The 17,645-nt window shown below is 36.9% G+C and overlaps 1 protein-coding gene across 1 annotated transcript in view; it reads left to right on the top strand.

The window, feature by feature from the left end:
- Positions 1-233: 233 nt before the first annotated feature.
- Positions 234-17,645, top strand: part of Lemd3 (LEM domain containing 3) — a 67,880-nt gene continuing 50,468 nt past the window's right edge. Inside the window, exon 1 of the mRNA XM_026386676.2 lies at positions 234-1,756. Within this exon, the coding sequence (XP_026242461.1) occupies positions 247-1,756 (1,510 nt within the window). The 5' untranslated portion in view covers positions 234-246. The remainder of the gene's footprint in view (positions 1,757-17,645) is intronic.

The raw sequence follows: 17,645 nt of genomic DNA, 5'->3' as shown, positions 1-17,645 counted from the left end.
GGAAAGGGAGCCAGACCCAGGGGGTGACTGCGCAGCCACTTCAAGGTGAGCAGTGGAGAAACACTCCGCCGCGGGACTTCGCGCTGCTCAGGTGGCCCTTTCCCGCTCAGGTGAGCTCCTCCCGCGCCTCCCATTGGCCGAGGCACCCGTAGCGCTGGGAGGGCGACGCAGCCCGGTCTAGTTCAGGGTCTAGGGCGGCGCGTCACTTCCGGTAGCGCGGAGCTTGTAAAACACCCTGGAGAGAAAATGGCGGCGGCAGCGGCTTCGGGGCCCCAGCAGCTCTCGGATGAGGAGCTTTTCTCTCAGCTCCGCCGTTACGGCCTGTCTCCGGGCCCAGTGACGGAGAGCACCCGCCCGGTCTACCTCAAGAAGCTGAAGAAGCTTCGAGAGGAAGAGCAGCAGCAGCACCGGTCCGGGGGCCGCGGCAACAAGACGCGGAACAGTAATAACAATAACACCGCAGCCGCCACGGTCGCCGCCGCCGGACCAGCGGCGGCGGCCGTGGGGATGGGGGTCCGGCCGGTCTCGGGTGACCTCTCCTACTTACGGACCCCTGGGGGCCTGAGCCGAATCTCGGTCTCGAGTCCGGAGAGCCCCCTGGGAGGGCCCGGGGGCGCCTCAGCCACCCCCGTGGCTGGCAGCAAAGTGCTGCTGGGCTTCAGCTCCGATGAGTCGGACGTGGAGGCCAGTCCTCGGGACCAGGCGGGCGGCGGCGGGAGGAGAGACCGGGCTGCGCTCCAGTATCGCGGGCTCAAAGCGCCGCCGGCGCCCCTGGCCGCCAGCGAGGTGACTAACAGCAACTCGGCCGAGCGGAGGAAGCCCCACTCGTGGTGGGGGGCCAGGAGGCCGACGGGTCTGGAGCTGCAGACCCCGTTGGGGAAAGATGGAGCAGCGGAGGACGAGGAAGAGGAGGGAGAAGACGGGGAGGAGAGGGACCTCGAGGCGGAGGAGCCGCTGTGGGCGAGCCGAGCAGTGAATGGTAGCCGGCTTCTCCCCTACAGCTGCCGTGAGAACTATTCGGACTCCGAGGAAGAGGAGGACGACGACGTGGCCACCAGACAGGTATTAAAGGACGACTCCCTTTCCCGGCATCGGCCCAGACGGAGCCATAGTAAGCCTCTCTCTCCGCTGACTGCTAAATCTGCCGGCAGCCGGCGGGAGACTTCAGTTCAGGATGGGGGAGGACTCGCGATGAATGACAGGGCGGCGGCTGCCGGGAGTCTAGACAGGAGCCGAAACCTCGAAGAGGCAGCGGCGGAGCTGGGAGGAGGGTGCGATCAAGTGGACTGCAGCCCCATTCCTAGATACCGTGTTAGCGCTAAGAAACTGGCCCCTCTCCTGCCCCCACCACTTCCTGACATGGACTCAACCTTGGATTCATCTACAGGCTCCCTTCTTAAAACCAATAATCACATCGGCGGTGGGGCCTTCAGTGTGGACTCCCCCAGGATTTATTCCAACAGCCTCCCTCCCAGTCCGGCTGTGGCCGCCCCAACTTCACTCAGGATCAATCACGCCAATCATACCGGCTCCAATCATACCTACCTGAAAAACGCATACAGCAAACCGAAGCTTTCAGAACCAGAAGAGGAACTTCTCCAGCAGTTTAAACGGGAGGAGGTGTCCCCAGCAGGGAGTTTCAGTGCTCACTACTTGTCAATGTTTCTCCTTACTGCTGCCTGCTTATTTTTCCTAATATTGGGACTGACTTATCTAGGAATGAGAGGAACAGGAGTATCCGAGGATGGAGGACTCAGTAAGTATTAAACCCGGTGGGTAAGGTTACGAAGAGAACGTCACTAGTGGTCTGCTTTAAGTGCACTTAGCATTTTACTTGAGATGACTTTTACCTGCAAGAACATGGCTTAACAGTGAAACAGAATGCATGTGTCATCTTTCTTTAAGAACAATATTACCGTTATCAGTATGATATCTTATGACTGTTTGTAAGTTTTTCTGTATGATGAAATTCAAAATAACTTATAAAAGAACAGAATATTACAAGCTTGTTAGTAAAATGTGTGTTACTCAATTTCGTTTTAGCTTTAAATAACTGTGCAGATGCCAATTATTCAATGGGTTTTGAAGTATTACAGAGACATAAATACAGTGTTTTTTGTTTTTTTTTTTTTTTTTTTTACAAATTCAATTGTGATTCTAAAAGGTTGTGTCTCTTGAAATTTGGGTTAAGTATTTTGTAGAATGAAGTATATATTTAGGTAGTTCTGTAATTTCCTTAAAGACAATGAATACTTACAAAGCAGCAGTGCACATCTCTTAATTGCTTCCCTAGCTCAAAGTAACTCACCTCTCACCTGTGAAAGAGTAGTGGTGGGACATTAAGGGAGCTTACTGTCAGATTTACTTGGATTGGTTTCTAGGCCCTGCTATTTTACTTGCTTATTGACTGTTGGCAGGTGTGTTCATTCATTTTTTAAGGCAGCATCTTCCTCCATGCTGAATAATCAGGAAACAGCAGTAATAGTCAAATCATTCTTCTTAAATACAACAAGAATATAAATACAGACCATTTCGTGTTCTGCAAAGGAAATAAGGATGGAATAAGTGGTGTGCACTACTTCAGATTAGATAGTCAGAGGAGGTGCTATTTGGTTAGACCTGAAGCCTGAGGAGAAGGCCTTGTGGAAAGTCTGGAGAGCACTCTGAGCAGAGATTATAAAACGGAAAAGGGCTTGAATTGAGCAATAGCCTTTCTGTAGGTAAGAGTAGGGAATACCTTTCCCAATCTATAAACTGATCTAATACTGATTAGGATGAAGCTTGTGAAGATTAAAAGAGAGAAAGTAAATTAGTGTATAATGAACTGCTGAATACATTTTTCTCAGTATTAGGTCCTTCTGTCCATTTTCTGCCCATCCCTCCAACATTTGGCACTGGGGATTATACCAAGGGGCACTCAACCACTGAGTACATCTCCAGCCCTTTTATTTTTATTTTGAAACAGAACCTTGCTAAAGTTGCTGAGGCTAGCTTTGAACTTGGAGGTCTTCCTGCCTCAGCCTCCTGAGTTGCTGGGATTACAGGTGTGTGCCACAGTGTCTGGCAGGTTTTCTGCTCTTTTCTCCCAGTATGAATTCACTGCATTGTGATTTGTATTAAAAATTTGGCTTATTAAATTAGTTTTATTTCAAAATAGAGTGAAAGATGCAGTTAATTGGCCCAAAATAGCATATAAGTTTTGATTTAGATAATGACCAATTCCAGGATGGTCCAACAATAGAATATTACAATATTGCTTAATTACAGGGGTTGAAAGAAGAGTGAAATCCAGCACTTACTTAATTTGTTTCCTGGGAGCAAGAGTGATGTACTGTGTCTTGCTGCAAATTTGGGAGGAAAAAAATAAGGGCACACTGGAAATTAAACAGATAAACTTCACATAAATGACTGCCTATCAGCGGTACCTATGGGCATCTGTTTCTCTAACAACAGTGTGATCTGGTCATTTATTTTTTTCTTTTTTTTGGGTTCTGGGGATTGAACTCAGGGGTGGATAACCACTGAGCCACATCCCCAGCCTTTTTTATTTTTTAATTTTGAGACAGGGTCTAAGTTGCTGAGGCTGGCTTTGAATTTGCGATTCCCAGCCTCAACCTCTTGAGCTGAGCCTTTTTGATTGGTCGTTTTCTAAGAACTAATTGCTTTACACACATTATTTATAATTCCCAACAACACATGAATACATGTGGTGTTATTCTCATTTTATCGACCAGGAAGATGAGACTCAAGTGATTTAAGATATGTACCCACAGTTTGATGGTTTGTTTTCAGATTTTTTTCCAACTGTAAAGCCCTTTTTCTTAACACTGTTTTTCTATATTGTTAGTACAGAGCTTTGTAGATAAGAGTATCTTTTGTAGATAAGAGTATCTTTTTATGATTAAGGAAATAATTGAACGTTTGGTAGGATTTCCTATAGAATTACTGATTAGCATAATTCTCAAGATGAGAATTATCTTATTCACATCCTTTTTATCATTTTTAGAATGAATAATTAAATGCTATGCACTAAAATTTCAAGTAGAATAGGATAGAAATGCTAGGATTTTTGGTACTCTTCTCCATCAATATGTAAGAAAGGAGAACATAAAGTGTTTTGCATTTAGCAATTGATAAATGTAAGATAGCTTGGATGATGGAAAAAACAATCTAAGAGGTTGGGAGGATGGAGTTTTAGAACTTTTGTGAATGATCTTGGCTAAGCTCCTTAGCGCTTGCGTCTTATTTTTGTATGTCAAATGAGAGTAGCAATATTTGCTGCCCATGGCATTGTGAGGATCAAACGAGATAATTAAGTAAATATAAGGTGGTGTTATTCAGAAGTTAAGATGAAATTAGTTGTTTCCTGGGAAATTACAGTAAAAATGTAATGAAGTAGTTTCAGTAAATGATATTTAATAGTGCATTTCTTAACTATTTGACTTTTATTAACTTCATTAAGTACACATTGTAGAATTTGATGCAGAAATTTGAATCAGAGTGTAATGAATCCTTACAATATTTGACAGACTGTGTACTCTAGTGGAAAGAAGTGCCTGCTGGTTTAGTCTGGTCACCTAATGGTGTTAAGATCTCAAACATGAATTATTTTTACTGCATTCATTTATGTATTCTGAATTTTTTGTCATGGGTTCATTGGTCAAATAGGACTTGAGGAAATAGATTTTTTTTTTAATAATCTCACCAGAAAATTGTAGGTTATATGTGAGAGTAATTTTTAATAAACTTTTATTGTTTATTATTTCATTTTATCTTTGGAATTTTTTCATTAGTATTCTATTTTTATTAATTAAATTACTTTAGTACACTGCTGAGTTGTGGTTTACATACCTATAAATGGGGACGGATTAGATGGTCTCTAAGTTCTTTCCAACTCCAAGTTTCAAGATTCTAACTTTGAGCTACCATTCAAACAACCCAAGATCAGCCTGCAGTCAGATTGTTTTTTCCCACTGGTCATTAGATCATGACCCACAAAAAGAAAATATAAAGTAGAATAGATTGACTATCTTAGGCTTAAATGATTGTTATTTAAAATTCTTCAATTGCAAAAGACATGATTCATGTAGAAAATTTTGATAGAGATGAACCAAAAAAAAACAAAAAAAAAGAATGGGTATAGTATGTCCTTCTAGTGTCATGCTCATTCCTGGTACAAATAATTCAAATATTAGATCCTTTCAAAACTTTCTTAATCCTTTCAAAACTTTCTTAATTTTTTTCATGTAAATGATGTGTGTGTAGATTTTCATTTAGCTACAAAGGGCTAACTGTACCAAACACAATTTTAAGATATATGGTGAACAATATGTGGATATGAGGAAGATGAAATCTCTTGGAGCTGACCTCCTGGGGAGAATGATGGACAAGTAAATAAGAATATCAGAGAGTCCTAGTTGTTAACACAGGAAATGCTAGTAACTTTGGGGCTGGTGTGAAAATACACAGACAGATCTCTCTAAGGGGGTGACATTAGAATTGAGATCTGAATGACTTGAAACATCTAGCCATTGAGAGGGATAAGGGCATTTTGGTATAACTAACAGCAAAAAAAAAAAAAAAAAAAAAAAAAAATACCCCTGAAGACCAAATAAGTTTGCATGTTTTGATAGATTAGAAAGAGTGGTGTTGCTGGGACTTAGTGAATCAGGAGGAAAATGGCATTAAGTAAAGTTCAGTGGTTAGGCATGGGCCAAGTCATAATGGATTTAAAGACCTTGATATTGTGCACAGGAGTCTGGACATCATACTATATGTATTATCCAACATTTTGTGTTTTTATTTGTTTTTTAAATACTTTTATTGTGTCACGGGTTGCTTTTCAATATAATCTCACTCATCCTATCAAAAGGCTAAACTCTCTGTCATCCTAAAAATGTTCAATTCTGTTCTCTATTACTCTTTTCTCAAGCCATTCATCTTGTTTCCTCCCCTGCCATTCACTGAATCCTATCTAGTTTAGCTTTCTTTACCAACCTTTCCAACCATTCCTCTGTAACCTCTTCTTCAAGCCATCAATTACTCACTTTCCATTCCTCACCCCTTTTGTACCTTCAGTGCATTGACAACTCCCTTTTTCATCAAACTCGCCAAACTGTCATCTGCTTGTGTTTTAAATATTTTTTTAGTCTCCGAAATTTTCTTTTTTGGGTTATCCTTTTGTACATATTTCCCTAAACAGTTTCATCCACTCTTCTGGGCAATACTTCTCAATTTTGTATTATCATCTTAGATTTCTCTTCTGAGTTCTAGACTTATTTATTAGATGTATTCTGGATATACCAGAAAGTACTGGTACCATATGAGGCATACCTTACCTTCAACTTGTTTTTGTCTTTCTATTCCTTGTTTTAGTGATGCTTCCCTTCACCCATAGCTCTAGAGAAAACCTTGTCTAGATTTGTCTAGATTCCTTTTTTTCCTTCACCTTCCTGCCAACCCCCAGCCTAATTGGTTATCAAGTCCTGTATATCTATTTCCTATATATCTTTGGAATCAATCTTTTTATTTCTATCCCTGTTGCTTTAGGTTAGTCTCTTTCCTGAACTCTTTTAGTAGCCTAACAGATGTCACTGCTGCTGGACTGTAGCTTTTGTAGTCCATTTTTCAATGCAAGAGCAATATTTCTAAACACCAGTGTAATCATCCTCTTGCTTAAAATCACTCAATGACTTTCTCTTATTGGCCCAAATCTAAACTCCTTAGCTAAACTGTCCTTAATCAGACTGTGCTTGCCTTTGCTAGCTTAACTTCCTACCAGTTCCTCTTATCACATTTATTTTCTGGAAAACTGAACTGTTTGATATTTGCTGCCTTAGTCATGGAATGTTGTGCTTTTATACCTTTGCACACATTATTCCCTTCTTTGGAAATTTGTTTCTTTCTCTCTATTCTCTATTATTCATTCTTAAAAACATTGCCTCTGGACGTCTTCTCTGACTCCTCATCCTCTTTATCCTATAGTTTGACCCATTATTCTGTGCTCAAATGAGATCCTTTGCATCCTTGATAGCATTTATGTGTATAATTATGTAAGTTCACCATGTCAGGTAGATTAATGACTTGAATTATTCTTTCTATAAGATGAGTGGTGTATAATACAGTGGAAATGGGTTTAGACTTTTCACTGTTTTAAGTTTGAATCTTAGTTGTCTTTTATCTGCTCTGTGACTTTACTAGGAACTTAATTGTTACTTATTAAAATTTAAAGATGATAATACCTGCCTGAGGATGGCTTTAAGCACTGTGTGAGATAATGTATGTCTGGCACATAGCAGTCTCTTAGTAGATGGAGATCACATTAGTATCATTGGCACAAATTCATTACTCAGTAAATATTTGTTAAATAACTAATCACTTATCAGATACACAACACAGTTGTCCTTAACCACTTTACAAGCTTTACATTTGTGGATTCAACTAATTGCAGATCATAATGTTTGAAAAAAATCTCATTTGAACATGTACAGATTTTTTTCTTGTCATTATTTCCTAAACAGTATGTATCAAAATTATATACATCATGTTTACATTTTTTAGGTATCCTAATTTTGAGATACTGTAAATATTAGGAGGATGTATGTAGGTTATACACAAGTATTATACCATTTTTACGTAAGAGAGTCAAGTATCTGTAGATTTTGGTATCCTCTGGAGGTTCTTGAACTAATTCTTCATCCATACGGAGGAGCCACTCATCAACTCTTGATCAAACTCAGTAAATTGGTTATCTGTTCTGTACCTGGGAAGAATATTTAAAAAAAATTTATTGCTGTAGAAGTCTCCACTCCACTAATGACAGTCACAGAAAATGGTTAAGAAATATGTAGGGTATTATGTGATGAGGGCCACACTTTTATAAAAGGCAAATCAGTCTTAAATGATCAAAAGCCCTGAATTCCACGTTTGGACTTTATTCTGTAGGTTGAGCAGTGGGAATCCATGGAAGATTTTAAAGCAGAGAAACAGCATGATCAAAGAATAAACAGTTGGTATGGTTAATGAAGTGACAGGGTTGGAGCAAAGGAGTGGTGTGATAAGCACTGGTGTTATGAAACCTGTAGGAGTTGATAATTGTGGAGATGGAGGACCTATGAATGAGATAATCTATTTAAAGAAAGAAATATACTTGGTGACTACTTTATCTCTTCTTTCTTTATACTCAAAAGATAAGGATTATTCTGTGTCATGAGCCTGTGTGACAGAATGGTGATACTACTGAGAGGAATTAGAAATGTGGAAGAGATATCTTGTTTGGAGAAAGATGGTCTAGAGAAAATGAGTTTACTTGAGATGTATTATTTGAGCTGTTCAGTGCAAATTGTCCTGTTAGATATTGTAGATAATATAATTGGAATAAAGATGAGAGATTGATGCTGAATATGATGACTGGTACTTTTTACTAAAGGAATAGTTACTTTCTGAAGGGGTGTGTGTGTTTGTGTGTGTGTATGTGTGTGTGTGTGCCTCCAAGTGTTACAAAGAACATTTTTTAAAAACTATAAGTGTACTTAAAGTAAAACTAGCCAACGGGTCTAGAACTTGGTATCTACATCTAATGTGGGATTAACAATTTTGAAAAATAAATTGTTGCTCTTATTCCTGAAGAATGAAAGCTGAGTATTATGTTTAAAGTATTTAGAAATTGACTACTGTTTTGTAAAAAAAAAAATTCCTAGACCTCTAATACTATTTCTGTGAAACCCAGAAGTTTGCATATGCTAGTTTAATGACTTCAGAAATTTAAGTGTACTTTATACAAGTGTCATTCACTTAAAAATTATCTATAATTTAAAATTAGAAATCATCAGAGTGAAAATGTGTACATCCCCACTTGCATATCCATAGAGCCTTGTTCGAGGATACACTGGCAAAGAAATTATGTTTGGGTACAGGCTTTTCAACTTGCTAGCTTTTTTTTTAACTGAAGATAAGTTGTTTAATTACTGCAAACCAATATTCTTGTCTGTAAAATAAAGTTAAATGAGAATTAATGAAATAATGCATGGAGAACTCAGTATGTGCATATAGTAATAATAATAGCAGCTAACCCTTATGTAGTGCTAACTATGTGCCAGACAGTGAGCCAAACAATATTATAATCCTCAGGTATTTCTCCCTTAGTAGAAATAAAGAGATGGTGAGAAGTTGAGGAACTTGCCCAGGGTTTTGTAGGTAGTGAGAGCAGAGGCAGGGTTTGAATTCAGATAGTGGCCCTTAACCACCCTGTTTGATTGTATCTTATTGCGTATAAATACACAAGAACTTCATATATGTTCTCTATGACTTTTGTTGATATCCAGAAAATTGTGAAAATTATGTCATTATCTGGAGTATGGAGAGGGAGAAGCAGATTAATGTATGAAATCCCCAAAGTAGCAGGAATACTCTGTGAAAAGAAAGTACAAATTTGTACTCATTCAACAATTAGGAATTGTGTGGGACTAATTATCCTTCCTTAAGGTTTAAGATTCACTCATTGATATATGGAGGAGGGGCATCTGCTATAATATACAAATGATAATACATAATATGATATAAAACTATAATATAATTTATACTTTTTCTAATTTTTAAAAATCTGCAGTTTTAAAACTGGTGGGGAAAATGGTCTCTAGGCTTGCATTATTGCTGTAAAATATTTTTTTCAGTGTTTGTTTTTAAGAGGTAAAGACCTTTATATATAGAGTACTTGAGTTTTCCTTTTTTTGCTCCTTTTAAATTAGCTTTGTATTTTTCCTTTATATTCATTTGTTTTAATGGAAATGAAGTATTCTACAATTTCAGGAACAGATATTTTTAAAAATTGTTTTCATACGCAGGTGTGAATGACTTGGGAGGCTGAGGCAGGAGGATGACAAGTGTGAGGGTAGCCTGGGCAACCTTGTGAGATCCTGACTCCAAAAGTAAAAAGGACTGGGGATGTAGCTCAGTGGTAGAGTGCTCCTGGGTTCCATCGCAGTATTGAAAAACCAATTTTTTTTTTTCATGATTCCTCAGAATTGTGAAGTTTTAAAGCTAGCTTTACTTGTTCATTGATAATTCTACATTGACTTTACTACTTGAAAAATATAAGTTAAAGCAAATGTAACTTCAATGTAAAGAGATATTTAAACTAATATAAATCTCCTCCAAAGTATATCATAAACAAATAGTTGTAACTGTTTTATGAAAATTTTATTGCTAGTAATAATCCTGTATTTCTTACATACTAAAAATTGTTGCCATTTAATTTGGGAACACAACTCCATAAAACTGGTAACTGTTGTAATAATTATTTACTTATAACTTTAGATTTTGGCTTCCATATTTAGGATTTGTTTTTAAGATTTAAAGTGAACCAGGTTGGGGCTGGGGATGTGGCTCAAGCGGTAGCGCGCTTGCCTGGCATGCGTGCGGCCCAGGTTCGATCCTCAGCACCACATACCAACAAAGATGTTGTGTCCGCCGAGAACTAAAAATAAATATTAAAAAAAAAATAAAAAAAAGTGAACCAGGTAGCATTAAAAAAACAACAAAAGACAATTTGATTGATATTTTATTAAAACATTGCTGTCAAAAATAAAAAGAATTAACCAGGAAAAAGTGCTTAGGTTTTAGTATTTACCTAACATTCCACAGTCAAAATTTATTTTTTAAAAACATATTTCTAAGGAATTTAGAAAAAGATCATAAAAATTATACAGACAGTGGTTATAATGTCTGAAAATAGAATAATACACCTATCACATGGAAGCTCCCGTGTAATTCTTCAGATATCTCAGTTATCTTATTTCTGTAGGTATAGAGTTTAAAATCGTACCACTTTTTTTTTGGTCTGGGTGACTGATTTATTGTTCTGCTTTCCTACAGTTTTTTGCTTAAAATGTTTTTGCAAGATGATTTCTGGATTCTTTACAGCTGCGTTGATATCGAGTGGCAAGCCAAAGTTTAGAAACAAGGCTTGGGTACAAAACTATGTAAGAGTTTGATTCAGCTGTTCTAAAGTAACGGGGTGGTAAGTGTGCACGAACCATTCTTCTCTTGCCCTGAATGTGATGTGAAGGAAAAAAAATCCTTTAGGAGTAAGTAGATATTTTAATACATAGCAGAAAATTAATTTTTGTTTTGCAGTTAGGAAGCCCACATAAATATATGGATTTGCTGGCAGTGGTTAATTGCTGAAAACACTTTGTACTTGCAGAGGAAGCTTTTTCCCTGCAGGAATTCAGGTATAATTTTCAAAAGTTATATATGGAGATTACAACTGAAGTTAATTAGGAGTGGAGATATTTAAACATATCTATTTCTCCTAGCCTCTGGGCTGTGGCTTAGAACCTTGGTCATGGTCAACCTTATTAATGATTTCCTCTAATGATATCTCCCATGGGATTTCAAATGCTTTCTTATTTGATTTAATTTTCCTGAAGAAACATTTCTTGTTTCTTCTATTCACTGACTCAGATTTTTATTGAGTATCTTAAGTGTGCCAAGTAATACCTGAAAATAAGTATATACTTTTTAGAACCATATGAATGATACTCTTCTCTCAGACACATTGTCCCTCTGCCTCCACTTCGTGGCAGGCTTTTTTTTTTTTTTCTCCTAAACATTTATTGAAAACTTTCTATGTATGAGCGTTTTCATTTTCCTGAGGGTAACTAATAATATCCCCGTGAGAAAACTGAAACTTAAGAGGTTTGTCCAAGACCTCATAGCTAAGTGTTAAACAGCTGAGTGTTATGCAGCATTTGAATCCACCGTCTCACTTGAGAGGCTACTGTCTTATCTACTGGCTATGGTAGTTATTTAGGCTTTATCTTATTATCGGCTACTGTTTGGCCAAGTAAGTTATTCAGTCTCTGGGTTGATATCTGTCAAATGAGAGCATAGTAAAAGTAACTTTACAGTTTCCAGCCAGTGGTTTTTTTTTTTTTTTTTTTGTAGGAAACTAATGTGATGTCTGTAGAAATGATTTTGGGAAATATGAAATGATATAAACTATATTTTAATATGATTGAGTTAGGATTTTCTAGCTGTAGTAACGTAATTTAAGTAATACATGTTCAACACTGTGACTTAATAAGAGAGTTGGTTAAATTTATAGTCCTTATTAGTATTTTTAAACCTTTGTCTCTAACTGAGCAGATAAAAAGAGTTATTGGGCTGGGGCTGTAGCTCAGTGGTAGAGTGCTTGCCTAGTAAGTGTAAAGTATTGGGTTTGACCCTTAGTACCACATAAAAATAAACAAATAAAGCATGCTGTCCATCTATAACTACAAAAAAAAAAGAGTCATTGTTTCACATTGATTAGTGTCTTATTTCTAGAATTGAAAAAATGTTTTTTTCTAACTATATTAATACAACAGGTGGTGAAACAAAACTTGAAACTAGACTTTAACCTGGCTGACCATCCTAAGATAAATTTGCTGGTAGGAAAGTTGGAGATGATAGATCTTTAATTCATAACATATCACTGAATTTGAGGCAGAAAAACATTTCTTTAGAAAGTGTGAGCTACTGTTAGTGTTATCTGTGGAGCAGACAGTGCATATAGTTAGTAGAGAAGGATGGCTTGTCACATGCTGTTCTTCAGCTAATTTGTAAGATAGCATAAGTACTATTATTATCGAAGTGGGAAGATGAGGTGTGTCTCTATGAATAGGCAATAGATTAAATGAGAGTAGGAGGTATGAAATAAAATGTATTTAAAAAATATGATATTAAAATTATACTACTTAAATGGAAGGAATTTAAAATGTATTAGGATCTTTAGTCTTCTAGATAATTCATAGGAAGCACATAATGAAATTTTCACCCAATTTTGCATTTGAAACTTTAGAAATGATGTGATTTGTTTAGAGCAGAACTGTTCAATAGAAATATAAATATAGTATAAGTCACACCTGTGATTTTAATTTTTCTAGTAGTCACATTAAAACAAAAAGGTGATATTAGTATTAATAATATATTTAATCCACTATAATTCAAATAGCATTTGACATAAACCAATATAAAATTTGTTGATGAGCCATGCGCGGTGGTGCGTGCCTGTAATCCCAGCAGCTCAGGAGGCTGAGGCAGGAGGATTGCAAGTTCAAAGCCAGCCTCTACAATTTAGCAGTGCTAAGCAACTCGGTGAGACCCTGTCTCTAAATAAAATACAAAATAAGACTGGGGATGTGGCTCACTGGCCAAGTGCCCCTGCGTTCAATCTCTGGCACCTGCTGCTGCCCTCTAAAGAAGCTGATGAAACATGTTCTTTTGTACTAAGGCATCAGAATCCAGTGTGTATTTTATACTTAACAGTGTAACTCAGTTTAGACTAGTCATGTTTTAAGTGTTCAGTTGTGGCTTGGTTAGTGGCTTCCCTGTTGAACAGTGTGTATCTAGATTTCCTCAATTAAGGAATTACATTGCTGGTTTTAATGAGTTCTAATGATTATTAATTTTTAAATGATTACAGTGTGCTATGCATGATGTTTTCTACATTTTTTCAATTTAATCTTTCTAATACTAGACATTTTGTTATAATTTTATAGGTACATATAATGAGGTATAGAGTTATTAATTTGTTAAAAAGGCATTCTGTAGCAGAGCAGGATTTACAGTTGGATCTAATCCTAAAACCCTTGTCTTTGTACCCTAAGGGCAACCAAATTCCTGCTCATACATTTTCATAAATATTCAGTTACATAATTATAAACTAAATTGTAGACATCCACCTCAAAAGAAGAATAATTATATACAAATTTATATCCATTTAAATATTTTCATGTATATTTTACATATATATTCATATTTGTATTCCTATATATGATTAAAAATATTCAATCCCTAAACTAATCCTATTTTACTACATTAGTCCTACACCTACTAATATGCCCCAGAGAAACCTCTATTCATATAAATATAACATTTACATGAATGTACCTATGTATTTGGGGATATAAGTTTATAAATTCACATAAAAACCCATAGATATTTTTCATATATATGCTCATTTCCATAGACATAACCCAGATTTCACACATAATATAACAATATTGCTTACCTTAAAAATATCCATAGATAAGTATAAAAGTATATATATATATAACATATATATGTTTGATATATTACCTCTATATTCATATTTATATTCATATATATTGATATATATGTTACAGAGGTAACCCGTCTTCTCAACCAAAGCTGTAACTCAGAACTAAACCTAACTCTACCCATAGTTGTGAGGCTTTTAAACAAAAATTATAAATATTACTGAATATCCATATATATTTTCACATATGTATTCTGTATTTGTTTATATACCTTTACATATATGTATGTAACCTAACGACAACCCAAATCCTACCCATAAATTCTCATATATATTCAGTTACAAAATCATATCCTATATTTTTCCAAAAATTTAAACATCCATCTCAAAAGAAAAATAACTGTATACAAACCCATATCTATTTAAATATTTGTGTATATTTTTACATATATATTCACATTTGTATTTATATATATGGATAACAGTGTTCAAACCCAGTATTATTGTGTTGTGGTCTATTTGATTTTTGAAGTTGAGAAGGGTTTGTTTGATGTATGTAGATGCTGCATTGTTTGGGGCATAAATATTTATGTTTTGTTGATGTATAATTCCCTTAAGCAGTATGAAATCTCCTTTGTCCCCTTTCTGATTAACTTTGGCTTGAAGTCCACTTTATCTGACATGAGGATAGAAACCCCTTTTTGTTTACATGATCCATGTGAGTGAGGTTTTCTTTCCATCCTTTCACTTTCAGTCTTTGGATGTCTTTGCCCAGGAGATGAGTCTTTTGTAGACAGAATATTGTTGGGCCTTGTTTTTTTTTTTTTTTTTTTTTTTTTTTTTAGAATTTTTTTTAATATTTATTTTTTAGTTCTCGGCAGACACAACATCTTTTGTTGGTATGTGGTGCTGAGGATCGAACCTGGGCCGCACGCATGCCAGGCGAGCGCGCTACCGCTTGAGCCACATCCCCAGCCCCTGTTGGGCCTTGTTTTTTAATCTAACTGCCAATCATTATCTTTTGATGAGGTTAGGCCATTAATATTCAAGGTTATTGAGATATGATTGTGTTCCTGGTCATTTTGTTCATTTCTAGTTTTTAATTTGAATTAGTTTCTTTTTGATTGACTATTCCTTTAATATAGTTCCTCTCTTCGCTGGTTTTCACTTTTTTCATTTCATCTTCATGGAATATTTTGTTTAGAATATTCTGAAGTGCAGGCTTTCTGGTTGTGGATTTTTAAAATTTTTGTTTATCATGGAAGATATTTATTTCATCTTCAAATCTGAAGCTTAATTTTGCTGGAGATAGGATTCTTGGGTGGCATCCATTTTCTTTCAGAGCTTGATATGCGTTATTCTTCCTAGCTTTGAGGGTCTGGTTTGAGCCATCAGCTGAGATCCCTATTGATTTCCCTCTATATGTGATCTGATGTTTTTCTCTTGCAGCCTTTACAATTCTATCCTTATTCTGGATGCTTGGCATTTTTATTATAATGTGTCTTTGATGTGGGTCTGTTGTAATTTTACACATTTGGGGTCCTATAAGACTCTTATATTTGATTTTTCGTTTCATTATTTAGCTTTGGGAAATGTTCCTGATATTTCATGGAAAAAATTGTGCATTCTTTTGGTTTGTATTTCTGTGCTTTCGTCTATCTTAATAAATCTTAAATTTGGTCTTTTCATGTTATCCCATATTTCATGGAAGTTCTGTTCATGGTTTATTATATTCTCTCCATGGTCAACTCTGTTCTCAATATATTTTGTCTTCATTGTCTAAGGTTCCATCTTCCAAGTGGTCTAGTCTGTTGGTGATTATTTTCTATGCTTTCTATTGAATTTTTCATTTGGTTTGTTTCCTTCATTTCCAGATTTCTCCCCCCTCCCAATCTCTCTTTATTGAAGTCATCTTTTGCTACCTGTATTTGCTCTCTTACATCATTCTTACTTTGCAGATCAGTTTAACTGTACATTTTAAACTCCTTCTCTGACATTTCTTCCACTATGGTGTCCATGGATTCTATAGTTGGAGTATCTTGGTTTGCTTGGCAGTTTGTTCCCTTTCTTTTTCACGTTGTTTGTGTGTCTACCCATCTAACAGTATGGATCTGAGGGAGTAGAGTTTCTACCCTGTGGATTTACAGTGTCTCTGAAGGTTTCCAGTATCTCACTGTTTAGGGGGAGACAAATAATAACAATGACCAATTCAAACAAGTTACAGAATAAACCAAATAGTTTTCTACTGTGACCTCTACAATGTTAATTATCACAATAAACAGAAATGATATGATCATTTATTGCCTATAATAAAAAAATAGCAAGTTTGCAAAAGGGTTAACATTTTCAAATGGTGAACAGGGAGAGAACAGATGTGATATAGGATGTGATGATTATAAGAGGATAGGAGGAGAGAAGACAAGTAAAAGATTAAAGTAAGAGTGAAAGAGATTGGCTGTTAGCAGAAGGAAAGAGACATGGAAACAAAAAATTATAAAGCAAAAATTTTAAAAAATTAAAAATAATATAAAACAAAACTAAAACATACATTTTTGTGAACATCTAGTTATATTACTAATGTTTTGTGAACATCTATTACTAATCCATATAATATAACTGGCTTTAAAAATGCAAAGAAAAAAAATCTTGATGAAAATTGGAATTCAAAATATGCTCAGCTTCTCTTTTCAGCAGTTTTAGGTCGGGTCTTCTGGAGTATGATGCTCCAACCTCTGGATTGCTGGAGTGAGAGAAGTAATCCCATAGATGGGTTTGGTTAGGTGGACTCAGGCTCTTTGCTGAATGCTAATTGGTCTGGAGATTATAAATCAGCGTACCTCCGTCATCACCCAGTATTTCCTGGTCCATGCTGGAAGACTTTACCCCAGAGAGCTCCCCTAGGTTCCACTTGTGTGGTGGGGGAGCCACTTCTTTGTCCCCTACGTCATCTGCAGACTCCACCTTTCCTGGTCTTGGGTTCAGTCTCCAAACAGTTTTTCCTGCCCCTGCCATTCCCAGTGTATCTCCCAGCTGGTCTGTAAGCAGTCAGATTGGGAAAGGGAAGGGTAGACCTGGGTGGGTTTTCGTTACTAGTTGTACCCTGTGGAAACTCTCTCGACATTTGATTTTCTTCTGTTCACTATGTTGTGCAGTGTGTGTTTACTGGACCTATATTTCCTGCCAAATTCTGGTTTGCCAGGAATTGTCTCTCTCTGTTGCTGGCCCTCCCAGTGGAAGCTGCAGAATGGTTCCTTCCTTTGTCCTCCCTTGCTGCCTGGAGAAATGGCAGCTTCTCCCCCACCCCCCCACCCCACGTATTGTGTAGCAATTCCTTCAGGTTTCTTGGGCAATGTCCTTGGTCTCTAAACACTCTACCTAGACATGCCATGGGTCTCCCAAAAATGTGGGTTCTCTAAATTCCTTATCCCTCTACTGTGCTCATGGAGGGATCTCTCTGGCTGGAGCTTCTGGCCTAGCTGTGGCAACAGCTGAGCCACTGGGGATTTTTTTCCCCTCATTTTATTATGTCCAACCTCCATGTCCCAGGTCTGCTTTGTTCTTTTTTTTTTTTTTAAAGAGAGCGAGAATTTTTTTTTAATATTTA

The sequence above is a fragment of the Urocitellus parryii genome, chromosome 5 (genome assembly GCF_045843805.1).
Source record: "Urocitellus parryii isolate mUroPar1 chromosome 5, mUroPar1.hap1, whole genome shotgun sequence".
In the NCBI taxonomy this organism is placed as follows: Eukaryota; Metazoa; Chordata; class Mammalia; order Rodentia; family Sciuridae; genus Urocitellus; species Urocitellus parryii.
This window is presented reverse-complemented; position numbering and strand designations above follow the sequence as displayed.